General features: G+C 34.2%; 1 protein-coding gene across 9 annotated transcripts in view; it reads right to left on the bottom strand.

The window, feature by feature from the left end:
- Positions 1-18,204, bottom strand: part of LOC112453171 (potassium voltage-gated channel protein Shal) — a 193,360-nt gene that overhangs the window by 37,880 nt on the left and 137,276 nt on the right. For all 9 annotated transcript variants that reach the window (XM_025013773.1, XM_025013771.1, XM_025013770.1 and 6 more), the window contains exon 4: positions 11,084-11,236. In XM_025013773.1, the coding sequence (XP_024869541.1) occupies positions 11,084-11,236 (153 nt within the window). The remainder of the gene's footprint in view (positions 1-11,083; positions 11,237-18,204) is intronic.

The raw sequence follows: 18,204 nt of genomic DNA, 5'->3' as shown, positions 1-18,204 counted from the left end.
TTATTAAAAAGTTATAAACAAAAAAAGTTTCGATAATATAGCAGTTATTTTAAGTACTGAGAGGCATAAACGACTAATATTTTACGTTTTTCTTTAAAGCAGAGAATACTTTATTTCGCGAAAAAGTCGCTGCTTTACCAAAACACAACATTTAAAACAGTAAATCGTTGATTACTAACCTACATAGGTTAGTTGACGTGCTTTAAAAGTATTTAAATGTTTAAAGCGCGTTAACTAACCTATATATGCACCATATGCTATATTTTCCAAACTTTTTTTGTTAATAACTTTTTAACGAATAGCGAGCGACGGCTGAAACCTTCTGAAGGTCACTCGGGGTCATGACCTTGACAACATATATCAAGGTCATTGAAATCGGTGAGGTCGCCAAACTTTTTTTTGTTAATAACTTTTTAATAAAATACGAGCGACGGCTAAAACCTTCTGAAGGTCACTCAGGAGAGTGACCTTGACAACATATGTCAAGGTCAAGGTCATCGGAGGTGCTTCCCCTAAACTGCATAATTACCCAAATTTTATTGTAAACAACGTAACAATTTTGTATAGTTTTTCTATTGTTAAATGTATTATTTTCTCTTTTGTTTAGTTTTGCGTTTGTCTTGACGTTGTCAGGACACCACGTCAACGATGCAATTTGTTATGCGGATCGGTGTAACTTAAATCAAAGCACTTGATAAAGACCGGAATTCGGTCGAAACGTCGTGCAATCTTGTTTTAATTGGCCAGTTGGGTCGAAAATAAAACGACTTATTTATTGTGAACATTGTATATCATGTAGAATCTCGAATTTAGATTTTTGGCTTGGTAAATTTAGTCACAATATTTAGCAAATGGATTATTTTGTTCTGCATTTCTTTTCTCTTTTATACATCTCTTGCTTCAATTAATTAGAAAAAATAATATACATAATAATTAGCACCATTAAAAATAAAAATGTGTGAAAACGCAACATTGATATTTTAACAATATTCAAAAAGATGCAAATATGAAAATGTGCCAAGTGTCGATTTTGATCGGACGATTTTATGCGCGACGGATTTTTTCGGAGAATCAACATCGAGCCGAGCAAACAACCGGTAAAGATAAAACGATTGGTATTAGAGAAAAGCTCGAATAAAACGAAGCTTAATGAGTTCACGAATTAGCAAGGCCGTCTGTCGTTTGTGTATTCCTTATCCTGTCATTCCTTTCATCTCGTTCTTTTCACCCTCGAACGTACACAGAGAATCAACAAGAGTTTTCGTAACTAGCGGAGGGCGGTTGATCGAAAGGGTTTCGCCCTAATTGAAACGCTACCGCGGCCGCCGGCGCAGTCCGAACGAAAGAAAACGAATATCAATCGGCCGATTCTAACGAATGAATTATTCACGTGTCGCGCTCGCATGACCAGAAACTGCCTCCGGAATCTCCTGGACTTTTCACGAGCGATTAAATTGACGGTGCTTGACGGAACGGAGCGAACATTCTGCTATTTAATTAATAATATATATCGGACCACTGAAAGAAACGATTGGAACCCTTTGCCCGGAAAATCTAATTTCGATTCCTGCTGATTTAATCTACAACTAGATTAGCAGTTATTACTCTTTGATATAGTAATCTACAGCTTATAGTATTAAGATACTGCACAATTCTTAAAAGATTTCTTTTTTTTCAGCTTTCTATCTCACAAATTAAATGAATCGCAACGTGCTATTCGTATTCATATTCATTAAAGTAATGCGTATAAAAGATAAAGAAATAAGTCCCCTCTATTTGTTACATTTATATTTACACGGGCATCGTATAAAATTACAACGTTATCTCTGTATATATACCCGACAGAAAAAAGGAAATAGATAAAGAGGCTAATGTCGTTTGCATTCTAAATTAGAACGCAACAATAATTAATTGAACCATTCTCTGTCCGCCAACGCTATCACACGTAAAGCAATTTCCTTAACATCGAAACTAGTCACCGCGCGGCTATTGAATCGTTATCCCTGACATTACCGCGATTAAAATTAATTTGTCGATCAGAGTTGTACACGTACGTTTCATGACACGACGTGCATTCGCGATGTATCCCCGAAGTATAGATGGTCACGTGCGGGCGTTTGTACCAACCGATCGATCATCGTTTTGCAACATGGGTATGCCACTTGCCATTCAGCGTGTACAAACTGCACGCCGCGTACAGATATGCCACGCCGCACACGCGACTTGTACGTAACATGTGTGCGATTGCGGACTGTATAAATAATCGCGTTCGCCGTATTAATCTCGCCAAGGTATCGAGAGCGGATAAATCCCTCGAACGCTCAAAATGTGCAATGTGACCCGCCAACGTTTCAATTGCTCGATTCTGGATTTGGAATCCGTATTGGCAGCTGAAAACCGAGAATCGTGCGCCATATGTGTGCAAGCGTGTAATGTGATGCTGATAATGAATGATAAAAGAGAAAGAGAAAATTATAACACGTCGTACGTTAATGAATGCTTTTATTGTCAATGAATTAAGACCGGCGTTGTTTTCGTTCGGCTTTGCGTGCCCCTTGGTATGCATATACTCTCCCATCATTCTTGCATATAAATTCAATCTCTAATTATATACGCCGCGCATCGCGTGACGCATTCGAGGAGACTAAAAATATATTTCTATAATAAAGGTATGATCGGGAGAATGATATACCTTTGTGCAAAATATACGCATTAGAGTGCATCTCATTTTCTAAGTCGATGCTATTTTCTGACTGAAAATTGATCCCTCCGCTTTACCTTGACAAGAAATTTTCTTCATAAAATATGGCAAATAAATTGACATAACGGAAAGAATGTAAATTCTGAAATGCACGTAATTAAAATCCAACTATTACTCATGTTAATTACATGAAGTTTCAAATTTAACGTATGTTAAGTAGACAATTTAGCATACAAATTCTTCATTTTAATGTATATTAATTTATTATTGCTTCGTTCATTAATCACGGATCGTAAAAAACGTAGATTTACTTGGTCAAAAAATTGGTTTTTCACACACACACACACAAAGGGCACATCTATATATTTATATAATAGATTAATTTGCCCATTTTTATGTATTGATGATAGTTGCGATGTGAATGCCGCTTTACGAAAAGATATAGAAGGACGATCGAACCTACTTTCTCTATCCTAAGCGTTATACATCACGTGGCATAACCCTAAGGTCAGGGCCGTTGTATCAACTCGAAGTCGATAATTGTGCAAGGATGACCACACACGCGGTTATATACAGCGACTTGTAAAAACTCGTGCAAACTTGCGCATACGGACAGCGATTTTCTTGTCAAACGTTTATTTTTGGCTCGCTGCCCGACTAGCATTTTCCACCATTTTTTTTCACACTGATAATTGCCCGTCATAATTAGCGCTATCGATTCCTATCCCTTTCCCAACTCAATAACTAGCTTATATCCTGTTACCGCGCTATACATGATATTAGCGATCGTTAATAACCGTTTATTGCATTTAAAAAGTTTATTAAAAAGAAACAAAAATAACACCTATCAGTAGTCGTCAAATATTGATATCTCTTAATATTAAATATCTCTTTCTTTGATATCTAAATAGCGCTGTCAATAGGTAGTAATAATAGGTAATAATAATAAGTAATAATCATATTAACGTTACAAATTGCGCGCGAAAATATTTTTAATAGTTTCATAGTTTTTATATCTTGCATAAAAAAACTCATGCAAATATAAATATCACAGTATTTTATTTTACGTATAATCCATATATACGCATTACAAACGTGTGTATATTTAAAAATAAATAACAAAACAAAGTCCACTCTCTTTCATATTGCACTTTACTGAAAAAAAACTGTGATAAAATATTTCTCAATGCCGCAAACATTTTCATGTTTGTTCTGGCTCTGATTATAGTCTTTATACAAAAAAAATGTGTTATTTAATTTGCCTAAAAAAAAGTCATGTGAGGAATGAAGAAATTTATTGAAAAATGTCAGTTTCTTTATTTTCTTGATTCTTTGTTGATTTGATTGCATCATGTCACGCTTAGGCCGCGATACGTGGAGAAAAAAAATAATCACATTATCGAGAGTAACAGACCGTTTTCTGGAATGTGGCAAGTATTTCGTAGCTAAAATGTAACAAGGGCCGATCAAAAACTTCGACACAGCGCATGAATATTATCAATACAACCGTTCTCTCGCAAATCAATTTTAATCTATGTAAAATCTCATAGATATAAAAAGATGTAACTCTCAAAATAACAAAGTACGACATTTGGCGAAAAGAAACTTTAGAAAATAGAAATACTAGATGTGACAATATTTTCAATCAAATACACGACAAGTTGAGATAAATATTTGTATATTCTCCAGGAAATCATGTTACGTCTCATTTTTATTTTCTCCTGACAATCACACGCTGGTTCGCGATCAACCCTTAATCGCCACGTATAATCGATTGCATGACGAATGAATGACGTCGATATATGGATCTCCGTGGAAAAAAAATAAACAACTAAAGGACGCGCGACTGTATTTCCCCGTGAACCGATCACAATGAGAAAACTATGTCAGACTGGCGTGCGTCACCCAGATTGGGAAATGATCGGAAATCTATTTGAAATGAAAAAATACTCAAGTAATCCGATTAATCGATAACGTCGCAATTAAATTTCTTACAACAAGACGATAACAACAATCCGTATGATTGAAGAAATAATATAGTTAAAAATGTTTAGAATTTTAATATGTATTACATCTGCTTTCGTTTTAATCAATTGAAATTTGGAGGAAAAAAAGAAATTAAAACGATACAATCGAGAGAGATTGTCAACACAGTTGATAATTTTTAATTTATGCTGTGAAATGAAACAATAATTATAAGACAATAAGACGGAAAAAAAGTTATTCATACAACTATAAACTTGCAAATTGCTATTTCCCCGCTGCGAAGGAAGATTACGAATTGCGAATGAGAAAAATTAAAGTCGCACAAAAGTAGAAATCAAAACTTTTTTCGTTTGATCTTCAACGCAAGCCAGTTTTCGACGAGTCCATAAAACGACTTGCATTAATGAATTATTATATATATGTACATCTCTCGCACCGTGCGAGCTCCTACATTGTCACCGGTTGCATTATCACTGTCGGTCGATAATTAATCGTAATAATTCGAACGCTTCTTTGTTATTCTTTGTCGAGCCAACAAGGGAAGAGTTCGTTTCATCTTAAAGCTAGTTTAGGGCAGAAAAATCTCGCACTATTGATCAACCCTTTTGCCCACCTCTGGAGGATTTTAATCTCGAAACTTCGTTCCTTTACTCGTGACGAATATCGCCACGTTGATAAGGAAAAGTTTCGGAATTCTTCGCGCGATTTTCCGCCACTTTCGGAATTTAAGCTGATTATCTCGGCAATAATTACATCACTGCTGAAATATTGCTCGTGATATCACCAATTCGCGATTTCCAGTTCTTAACAGCGATCACTAGCGTCACGTAGATTTTAAATCGAAATGCGAAACTGTTTGCAAAATTCTTATCTTAAGATTTAAATATAAACCGTCCACATCAAAGAAACTATTAAAATACAAGAATCTTAACATTAATTGCCTCAAAGCCTATAAATTTGTCATTACGATTTACCTTAATACGAATGCATGTTATATTTCTAATTAAATTTCTATGTTAAAGCTAATTTAGATGTAAATGTAGTACGCAAATTTTCTAGAAAATTATCGAAATTTCTGTAAATTCTGAATTATTGTTTATAATTACGAATATGAAGATTTAAAGATTACTTTGCGCGTAGCTCTTTCTTATTTAGGTTTTAATTAAATATATAATTTACAGATTAGCGGATTTGCTTCGCGTTTCGATCAAGCTGAAATACGTTACACTAGCGCGCTCGCAAAAATAGCAATTATGATTTCTATGAATAATAAAATACGAGCTGGATTTGTCTCCGGCATATCGATTGGCTGCTCGTTCGTGAATCGGCCACACCGGGTCGGGTATGCGGTTGAACTTTCGGCGGCGCGGCGTACTCGCAGATAGGTGGAGAGTTCGGTTAGATTTTAATGGAACGGGGATAGATCGAGTTATGGGTTATTAATACGAGCGATTATCAGACGAGAGCACAGGACGGGCGCGAGCTCGGGGCAGGGACTCGATGCGATATATGTCAAGTTAATCTAAAAATGGAAGACATGGGACACGAGGCTGCGGAGAGATACGCTCCCCGCGAGAGATGGGAGTCGACACTATCGCTGGAAGACGGGTCGATTCTATCGGATCTGGATCCCCTATAGATCTAATTGTATAAGCACAACGACGCGCAACCCTCGTAATTCTAGCGCCTCTTTCGTTCATTTCTCGAGTTGCTTGCAATTCAATTACATATGTTTAATAATTATTAATTCTATTTCATTATAATTTAAACAAAAGTTTTATTTAACAGATTTGAAACTTGTAATATTGTTACTTCATCTAAAATATAAAATAAACGTAAGAATAGTTATAGTTGTTGCAATTAAATATAAATTCAATAAAAACTTAATGAGGAATAATTTGTTGAAATGTCTTTTTGTTGAAATTATAAAATACAGGTTGCGCGTCATTGACTTGCGATATGATCGAGAGAAAAAGAGCGACTCGCTCAAGTTCTATATCAGTGCAAGGCAAAGGCATCCTATGAATCGAGATCTTTCATGGATCTACAATGTAAGGAAAACAAAAGAGTACTTCACTAAACTTCCATTAATTAGATGGTTCCGAAAATTAGATGATTTCAATGAAAGACAATATTTCAGATGACGGATAACTGTTCCACCGACAATATGATCGATATGAAAGGAGTAATGATTTAAAAAAGAAGAAGAAAAAGAGAAAATACGATAAAGAATATTTGTGATGAAACGGTCGCAATAATATATATATATATATATATATATATATATATATATTAAAGAATCGTTTCTACTTCTTAAACATAAAAATTACCAGCTATTTTAAAAAGCGTAAATAAATCTTAAAAAATTTTAAAAACATAAACCTTAAAAAATTGTAAATTAAATAGATAAAGTTAACCTAAATTAAGTCACATTAATGTAATAAAAATTAGGTCTTAATAATTTTTGAAATGAAATATTGTAAGTAGCCTAATTGTCAAAATTGTTCTCATTCGAAATTGCTATCAGTATTTCACGAGCGTAATAAGGATTTAAAACTTATTCGTAAATTACGGCGTGGATTAACCGACGATTAGAAGGATGAGAAGGAAAGGATAAAACGGCAGTCGAGTATTATAGGGTCGCAAAAAATGAAAGTCAAGATAACAGAGGCATTTGTTAATGGAATTTCAACGATGTTTCGTACTGGATCTATTGGTCAAACGAGTTGATGAGTGGCTGTTCATCACTTTTCATGTTTTTCATTTTTCTTCGTTCATACTGACCTTGGTTATATGAAGATCGATTTGTATGTAAATTTATGTCGACCGTCACTATCAATATGCGTTGAATGATACGACTTTATCTTTAAAATTTGTCTCGGCTTTGATCTTTGATGCGAAAAAAGCGAAAGTTTCTTCTCAAATATGGAAAAATATGTCAATCCTTCGGAAATCCCATTTATGCCATCGAGATATATAGCAATAATTCCGCGATAAGATATTCAGTGTAAATATTCAATATAATTTTACAACTCAATGATATATTTAGATACTAACCAATGACGTAATATATTATTAGAAATATAGGAATTAATCATACTTCATTTATAAACATTATCAATATGTATTATTACTATAAATATATTGATAAAATTTTGCGAATAACAAAACAATGTAATAAAATTTTTAAGTAGCTATTATCTCTTTCCGCAATTATCAGAAAAAATGTTCCAGAAAAACGCACTGTGAGTTTTCTTCAAAGTACCAATATGATCCAGTGAGATGACCTTATTTCCTTCGCGCGGCACTCGAAACTATCACTCACAATCAAAGTGATGAAACGAAAACAGATAACGTCGGAAAAAGTCGAGGGAATAACGAAGGGAGACAAACACGTGGCCGTTTTATTCATCTTATCAGATACTCGAGACGATCAAGACTTAAGAATCGCGAAGCTCGCCGAGAATAAAAACAAAAATATATCTGAGAAAATTGAAACCCGCCGGAAAATGTAATTGCGCTTTCTTCAATGTGACAGATCTGGACCGTGATGAATTTCCTTGAAGGCAAATTTTTCTATATAAATTATATTCGGCATAATAAGCGAAAAGAAACAACAAAACAAATATTGTTTAAGTGTTATAAATTAAGTAAATTTAAGAATTGTATAAAGAGGAAGACGTTAAAGCTATTATGAAGAAGAATACAATACAGACGAAATAAATATTATCAAAAAAATATCGACATATAAAACTATTGTAATTTAATTTAATTTATTTCTTCTCGTTCTTAAGTAATATTACATAAAGCCCGATTAATATAAATAATATCAAGAAATGGAAAAATAAATTACGAGGAGAGTAAAAAGTTCAGTGCACTTGCCATTACTCTATCTTTATAATTATGACATCGATTTAGAATTTGATAAAGGGATAGCAACTACTATGAGATAATGTCTTTTCTTCCGGGGATGCCTAGTTACCGACGACAAAATACTGAGTTCGTCACGATAAACGTGCGCGATAAGATTCTTCGGTCAACGCGTACCTGAGCAATCCTAAAGATTAGTCAATAGAGTAACGTAGCGGAACGGAATGCTTGCATGCTGGACACCTCATTTGGCCTGCCAATCTGGACATTTTCAACGATAAATCTCTCTGGAAACCAAGCGAGCGAAACGTCGGCGACCCTATTAATTGCCGCGTCCTCATATGTAGATTAAAATCGAGATTATCGCCTAATTCCTAAAGCTATTATAGCGCCAGACTATGCGCGTATTCGCAATTCACGTGATTCGCAATCCATGTGTAGTATTCGCAAATAGTGCGGAGAGGAAATTCGTCGAATTCGCATTCGTGATTCGTGTTAATTCGCCAGCGTGGTGGTTTCTCAACGAATTCAAAGAATGCAAATCACCACGAATCAGTACATTTGTATTGCTCTTGTGGTCCACGTTGGCAAATAATAAATTTCTGACAAATTACTATGACTCGCAAATTACAAATCGCGCGAATAGTGCATAGTCTAACGTCAGCTTAAGAATATCAATCCATCAAAATTCGTACCTTCAACGGCAGTGCTGGACAGAGATAGATAATACAGATCAAATCTATAAATTTCTTTCGACAATCGAAGTTTATCTTTAGAACAACTTGAACTTAACTTTCTCGACTTTAATTCGGGATGATCTATCAAAAGCAAACAAGGTGGATTAATTTCTCGACCGCATCCAATCTAGCCTTCAACTTCTTTTATATATTATGCTATTTTTATATTCTACGAGTTCAGACTCTCCTTTTTTGGAAAAAAAAAAAAACGTTTCTCTTTTTGTTATTATATAAAATACATTACAAAAATAATAAACAATTCTCATATTAAACTTCATGCTACTTAAGAAAATTAAAGCTCTTTTCTATATTATAATATAATAAATTATTCATCTAAATAAACTTGTGTATTTTATAATCATCATTTCAAAAAGGCATAACAAGATAAAAACCCTATATTATCGATCTCTAATTAAAAATAAAGTATAATACGAATGTATCAACGAGCATCTTGACTTGGCAAAAAATAAAGACGACGTAACTTGATGAATTTCTAAAAGGGAACGCAAACTATGCTTTCATTACTCAGCGCAGTTATTATGGACTACAAGCTAGCTAGGTGTAACTCAACCCGTTCTTGCCTTTAATGAAATTTTGTTTTGTCTTTGTTTTCGTCTTAAAAATCAAAAGATCCAATCTTCTCACCGAATAAATAGACATATCTCTATCAATTTCATTAATCTCCTTAGATCTACAATTTAAGAAAGTTCAACCGCGCTGAAGAACAAACGGTACCGAAAGGACAATTAACATTCTCGCCAGAGAAGAGAAACTGCACGTTGCGTTGTATTAATGACAGCAGAAACGAAGATAGAGTAGCTACGGTGCCCTGCAAAGAAAGACAGAGTACATACGGCGCGCCTCTGTCTCGTTCTCCGTTCGCGATACGCATTGCAGCTAGTCTTTGTCGTCAGAGGCCCTAGTTAATCGTAAATTTTGACTGAGAGCGACTAGAACGACCATGAGAGATCAAGAATGAGGAGAAACAACTGGCTGCGACCGTTAAGCTGTTCGCTCGGTTGGAAACAGCTGATTTCCATTAGTAGCGACGATTAAGAGCGTCGTATCCGAGTTAAGCGCTCCTCGGCAAGACGTTCGTTTAATTAAGATCCCTTACTCGCGATGTGACTATACAATCAGTACGAGCCAGCCTCGTGCGAGTCGCGTTCTCGTATCGATTTAATTCTCCCTCGCACGCGAGTAAGGGTCGGATTCGTCTTGTCGAGCCGAGGAGCGCTTAGAGGAGTAATACTTTCGTCGTACTTGAAGCGATTCATTTCAACGCGAGGCTGAAATATGCACCACAAATGTCTCATTCGCGACATCATTTTTTTTCCCTTAAGTCCATCCGAGAAATTCGCCGTAAATTATTATCAACACCTGAGAATTCGACAGGGATAGCCAACATTATCTTCAAAGAACAAGAATCCCAATCGACAGTCTCAGAATTCGGCGAGAGTGACCGGGGGTCGCGATGCGTTTCGTCCCCGGCAATCGATTTCGAAAGATTGATTCCGTCCGCCGGATAATTAAGAATCGCGTGTTTGACAGTCCTTACCCCGGCTCACACCCTCGTCTCGTTGTACGGGCTGGACGAGCTCGCGCCCTGACGACGCTGCCGATCGGTATCGCCCGGCATGTTAAACACGACGTTCGGCACGGTCGTCGGATCGACCGTGGCCGGCTGATAGTGCGAACGACCGGGTTGCGATTGGTGAGAATGGGAGGAGGACGAGGGCGCGGTATCGTTTATAGAGGTAATCGAGGCGAGTATACGTCGACCGCGTACCTGGTAACGTTGGGGGTAGCAGCGCCCGCAGCAGGACTGCAACAGGCCGCCCCTGGAGGCAGTGCTGTGCGCGGGGGATGTCAGGGGCGATGGCGAGCCCGGCCTCTTCGGAGCACCGTTGTACGGCACCTCCATCTCCACAAATTCGCGGTCCTGGAAAAAACAATAACAAACGGGGCTTTTAGGCGAAAGAGCTTTCTCAATCTGACGGAATTTGAGCTTGTGAAACGCTGAAGAAAAGAGCCATGTTTGCAAATTCATTCATGCGCAATGATGATAATGAAGATATTCGTTGAACTGTGAAAGGTTCAGATAACGAATGAAAGAAATGAACTAGGTGGAGTAATAAAAAGACTGGGCTAAAATTAAAGGACAAAACAGATATTCGATGAACTAAAACAGATCGAGACAAGAATAAGAGAAGAATAAGGGAAAATGAAAAATGGAAAAAAAGATAAATCAAATATATGACTGCGTGTATACTGTAAACACAAAAAAGTACCCAAAAATTTCCGAATAATCTTTAATCTCCTTCGAAGTACTTTCCGTGTGACTTAAGGGGTCATGCCTAGTTGAAAGGGCATGATTTTCGGGGATTTTTATAAGAAAGTCAATTTATTTTTTCTTACAACAAAAAGTTGACATCAAAAGTACATATATTGAACAACATTCAGAATTTTTTTTGTTGAAAAATATTGCAAATTAAGGAAGTTACGGCCATTTCTGATTTTTCAGAGGTGTCGTGCGGTGACCACGATAACTCCAAGCCAAATTATCTAAAATCAAAAAACCAAAAAGATTCTGTTAGTATATGAATATATCTTGTTCGTGAACAAAGGATTTTTTGAAAAAATAATTTTTGACAAAATGGCGGCCGTTTTAAGGAAAAACGCAATTTTTCGGGCTCTTAATTTTTCGTTTTTCTTTAATAAAAAAAAAGTTTTCATTAAAAAAAAAAACTCCTTCGTTCACGAACAAGATATATTCATATACTAACAGAATCTTTTTGGTTTCTTGATTTCAGATGATTTGGCTTGGAGTTATCGTGGTCACCGCACGACACCTCTGAAAAATCTGGAGTAGCCGTAACTTCCTTAATTTACAATATTTTTCAACGAAAAAACTTCTGAATGTTATTCAATATATGTACCTTTAATATCAACTTTTTGTTGTAAGAAAAAATAAATAAACTTTCTTATAAAAATCCCCGAAAATCATGCCCTTCCAACTAGGCATGACCCCTTAATGCAACAATCCCAAAGTCTCTCCCACTTCAAGAAACACTGTCTCAATTCTTCTTCCAAAATGCTGTTAAAGGTTGCCGGCGATTCTCGTTGAACCTCACCAATGTCAGCAAAATGCCTCCCTTTAAGCTGCTGCTTCATTCGTTGGAATAAAAAGAAGTCACAAGGAGCGAGGTCGAGTGAATAAGGCGGGTAGGGCGCAGTTACCATTTTATTTTTAGCCAAAATCTGCTGAACGCTCAAGGCTGTACAGGGGCATTGTCGTGAGGCAGGAACCAATCACCACTCTTCCACTTTTCCACTTTTCTTCCACTCTTCCTCGCCCCTTGTGACTTTTTTATTGCCACGAATGAAGTAGCAGCTTTAGAATCTACTCAAGAATATTCTATAATCTATGCAGAGTAGCAGCAAAACTTTGAGCTGGATTCTTCGGATGATTCTCAATCCAGTGAAGAGCAAAACTACTATAATGCAGCACGATCATTTAGGGATTAATACCATTTAAGAGTAATTTTCTAATTACGTAGATTGTAATTGTAATTTTATTATTTTTTTAAATTTAAAATTATGACGATAATTATATTCCTTTATTTATATTTTAGTTACCAAACAAAACATTGAATTTTTAGAATTTCTTCTCGTAGCTCTTAGACCTTCATATGAATCTGAACCAGAAGCCGACCGAAATAATAGAACAATTTTTTAGGTAAGGGGAAGCCCTGAAAGAATTCAATTAATTATATATATTTTATTTTTCCATTTTATTATTTTGCTTTCTTTTTGATACAGATTCCGGCGAAAATGCTGAAACCTGAGGACAACCTCTAATAAAAGCTGCTAACATATATTGTTAAAAAATTATATTTTTACTGACATAAGCTTATTAACCGATTTTTGGTTAATAATTTATATACAGTGCATACATAAGTGTGCGTCAAACAAACGCAAATATAGAACAAAGAAAGAAATAATAAGATTCAGTGATAGTTCGTTAATAAAATAGGTGAAAATTTAATAGGCTTCCCAATTTGGCAAATCAGGATTTTTTTATTCAACATGATAAGTCGTATGAAAATCGTTGAAATAAGTCGTATGAAAGTCGGTTGAATACTTACTCATCCCAGCTTTTATGTTTTGTAATTATATGTTTTATGCGGTCATCATCGACACAGTTGGATATTAAAATTGATTCACCACACAATTTGCATCTTTTTAACTGAGGCTGCAATATATCATTCTCGAATAAATGCTTAATTTCTTCGATTGTCGGTAATTTTTTATGAGAATCCGTTGTATATCAAAGGGCACGTTTCTAGCTACTTACTAAGGCTGCGTTCGGGGAGCACGCTATTAGCGCTATTTGCTTATTCTATCGGATCCTTGTTCTTATACACTTGATGAGCGATAAAGATAGAATGATGCAATAGCGCTAATAGCGCGCTTCCCGAACGCAGCCTATATAGTTCATATAGAAAGAAATTACCTCAACACGCGTTTAAAATACTAATCACAAAGGTCGAAAAAAAACACTATTTATTTACTAGAATGTATGTAAATATAAATATGTGATTTAAATTTGCCTAACTACCAGCTCGATCTTATCTTTATTTATCCTATTACTAATTGGAAACTTTAAAATATTAAACAAATTTTAGAAAATTGTTTAAAAAAATTTCTCTTGTTCTAAATTATACTTTCAAATAATAAAAGTTACAAAAACAAAAGCTGATTATTAATTTAATATGCTACACTCATATTTATTTCTCAGAAATAAAAAAGAATTGATTTGCGATGGCTATCGCAGATAGTCGTGATGACAAAATTCACATAGATGTATAAAATAACGGATGCCATGGAAAATTCTATTAATAAATGATAAGCGAATATTATTTTCTTTAATATATTTCTGTTTTATACCGCTTCGCGCGGGCTCAAAATCTATTCCCCTCTCTCCAAACTCATTCATTAATTAGGAGCACCAACAGAACCCCATAATAGCCATTTCCATAAAATTAGTAATCTTTTGATATCAATTTCATCAAAATCATTAACAAAAAATTAGAAAAATTTTGGCACTGGTTTCAAGAAAATCGATCCATTAATACAAAATTATCCATTAATAAAAAATTAAATTTATCCTCCAAAAATTAAAACAAAAGTTAGTACTGTTTTCAAGAAAATGGGTTAATTAATACTTATTATTTCTCGAAATTTGAATAATTTCCAAACTGGTTTCCAAAAAATTGAGAACAAAAAATTATCCATAAAAAAATTCAGTTTGATATCTCAAAGTTTGCGAAAATTGAAACAATCACGTACACTTTTTTTAAACAGAAATCGGCAACCCTTTTAATATTAAGAATTTTTCAAATTTTATTACATTCTTTAGTTCTTTCTACCCCTATTTCATATATAATTGTTTAAGATTTAAACAATTATTTCCCCAAAAATTATATATATCTATATATATAAGTCACGTCTGTCTGTCTGTCTGTCTGTCTGTCTGTCTGTCTGTACGCGAACTACTCATTCGTTAGTGGACCGAATTTTTACCAAAAGTATATGAAACAGGGGTAGAATTTCCCGGGGATGAAAATGTCGTGGCCATTTTTTTGTTACCAATTTTCTGGAAACCGATTTTTCTAATTCTTCTAATTTTTCGGGAAATAATTGATTGAATTTAAAAGAATTATATATGAAACAGGGGTAGAATTTTCCGGGGAGTGTTATAAAGTGTATAATTTTTTGTTACCGATCTTTTTGAAAGCTGGTTACAAAATTATTGCAATTTTTCGGACATTAATTGACCAAATCTTAAAAAATTATATGAAGTAGGGGTAGAATTTCCCGGGGATTGCCATAAAGTGTATAATTTTTCGTTACCGATTTTTGGGGAAATTAATATCAGAAAATTTACCAATTTTTCGGAAATTAATTGACCGAATCTCAAACAATTGTACATGAAATAGAAGTAGAATTTTCTGGGGAGTGATATAAAGTGTATTATTTTTCGTTACCGATCTTTTTGGAAACCGGTTACAAAATTTTTCCAATTTCTCGGAAAATAATTGAATCTTAAAGAATTACATATGAAATAAAAGTAGAATTTCCCCGGGATTGCTATAAAATGTATAATTTTTCGTAAGCAATTTTTTTGGAAACCGGTTACAAATTTTTTGAAATTTTTTGGGAATTAATTGACCAAATCTTAAAGAATTATATATGAAATAGCAGTCGTGTCAAAATTTTTTTAATTGTTGGAGGATAAGTTATTTTTTATTAATGGATAATTTTTCATTAATGAATTGATTTTCTTGAAACCGGTTACAAAGTTTTTCCAATTTTTCTAAAAAGGTTTTCGATTTTTGTTTAAAAAAATGTAGGTACGTGATTGTTCTAATTTCCTCAAATTTTGAGATATTAGCTAAATTTTTTTAAAGATAATTTTTCGTTACTTTCTTAAAAACAATGCCCAAATTTTTCTAATTTTTCGGGGATGGCGAAGATGTGTATAATTTTTCATAATCAATTTTTTGGAAACCGGTTTCAAAATTTTCTAATTTTTTAGGATGGCTACGATGAGTTTATAGAAAAATTGCTAATAATAAAAAAGTTTCCGATTTCTGCTCCAATTTCCGTAAATTTTGAGATATCAAGCTAAATTTTTTTTATGGATAATTTTTATAGATAATTTTTCGTTACTGATTTTTGTGAAAACCGGTTACAAAATTTTTCAAATTTCTCGAAAGTTAATTGATCGAATTTCCAAAAATTGTATATGAAATAAAAGTAGAATTTCCTGGGGTTTGCTAAAGTGTATAATTTTTTGTTACCGATTTTTTTGGGAACCGGTTACAAAATTTTTCCAATTTTTCGGAAATTAATTAACCAAATCTTAAAGAATTATATATGAAATAGGAGTCAAAATTTTTTTAATTTTTGGAGGATAAGTTTATTTTTTTATTAATGGATAATTTTTCATTAAGAATTGATTTTCTTGAAACCAGTGCCAAATTTTTCTAAGTTTTCGATGATTTCGAAAAAAGAAAATAAAATAAAAGAAAATAAAAGAGAGTTAATAATGGTGGATCAACGGAGAGTAAAAACGCGCGAGGCACGAGCAAAAATAAAATTTAAAGACTTTAATATAAGGGATTACATTTTTGAAATATTTGACAATATGCTAATCTGCATCTATTATATTATCTATTATTTTTTATTTTTTTAAAAAAAATTCGAAGAGATGTAGGTTAGAGTTTGAGGAGAAAGAATATCAAAGGTGCTCCTAATTAATGAGTGAGTTTGGGGAAAGGGGAACAGATTTTGAGCCCGCGCGAAGCGCGGGCGAAAAATCTAGTATATATATATGTAAGAATTAAAAAAAGAACATTGAAGTTTATTGATTTAGATGCTAAAGAGAAGAATCATGCGTGGAACTGACAATGAGTAGAGCAGCGCTGAAGAACGGAAAGAATAATTGGATTGGATTGGATAGGAGAATGTAATAAGAAAAACTACGACGTGCAGAATCCTTTTAGGTCTATCCATTTTACGAAAAAGGGCAAGGAGTTGCGAAGCTAAAGATGCCACCAATTCTCAAGTGGAACACATTAATTAGGACACGTCGCATTAGTGGAAAGCTTGAGTTGAACCATGCAAGATGAGACATGGATAAACGCTTTTGTTTATTAATTAACACGCTGAAGAAATGATTAAAAAGCGGTACTGCTTTGTCAATATTTATCTACAGCGGAAGCACGTTAGTTACAACGGGGACATATCTACAAATTTATCATCACATGGTTTTAACCAGCTGTAATAGAATTATTATCTAATTAATTATTATTTTTTTGAATATTACACTTAAAAACAAAATGATTAATCGTCTCGTTGCATGTAAAAAGCACTGCGTTGCATCAGAAAATAAGCATATTAGCAGGCTTTCAGCATAATCACATCTCACACTTTCTTGATGAGTGTAAATTCCCTCTCATATAAAACTTCTCTGACGTATTTTTCATTAAATTTTAATTCCCGACGGATAATAATTTCGCGCTACAGCTAGCTTAATTAATTAATCCACTTTGCATACAATGTCGCTTTCGCGCCGAGACAGGACGCGCCGAGACAGGACGCGGCAAAGCTGTAGGTATTTCTTGACACGTCGTCGCTGACCCAAGTTTCGGTCTGCCATGTATTGCCTTAATCTATGTACGAAGTTGCTGGTTAACCCGAATTAAGCCGAGAAGAGACAGCAAGTAGCGCGCCCTTTCCGTTGTTTCTCGCTGTTAAGCCATTTCATACTTGTATTTTGTTCGCGGCTCCGCAAACTTCCGTTTGAATTACGTCGTATGTATTTCGCGCGTATTAATTTACAATGGCTAACGCTCTAATTACATCTGCTCAGATATTACTGCTCTTATCACACGAATAAGCTTCAATAAAATACCGAGAAAAGATAATAATAACTAAATAACGTTTATTTAGTAATTAAATTGATTTACCATGAATAATGAATCGTTTTCCATCAATATCCATGTTATTTACAAACATATTTCGATATATTTCAACATTTTTATTTTTTTGTTTGAGAGAAGAAAATATGCAAATAAAACTTTGCAAGAAAAGAGTACTTTGTTCTGAATATCTCAAAACTTCTTTTACAGCATTTTTCAATCCAATTCCTTTTCCATCTTTTTCCACTTCAACTTTAATTTTTACTTTTTTGAATTCATCTTTTTACGTAATGCGATGTTTGTCATTGTTTCTTTATTGGGAATAAGTTGTTTAATTATTAGAAAAGTTTCGACAGATATGTAAAGATGTACGCGCAAATATATATATATATATATATATATATATATATATATATATATA

This window comes from Temnothorax curvispinosus, unplaced genomic scaffold, assembly GCF_003070985.1.
Source record: "Temnothorax curvispinosus isolate PA1 unplaced genomic scaffold, ASM307098v1 QBEX01004104.1, whole genome shotgun sequence".
NCBI classification, from domain to species: Eukaryota; Metazoa; Arthropoda; class Insecta; order Hymenoptera; family Formicidae; genus Temnothorax; species Temnothorax curvispinosus.
The sequence above is the reverse complement of the archived record's forward strand: the minus strand, read 5'-3'. Positions and strand labels throughout refer to the sequence as shown.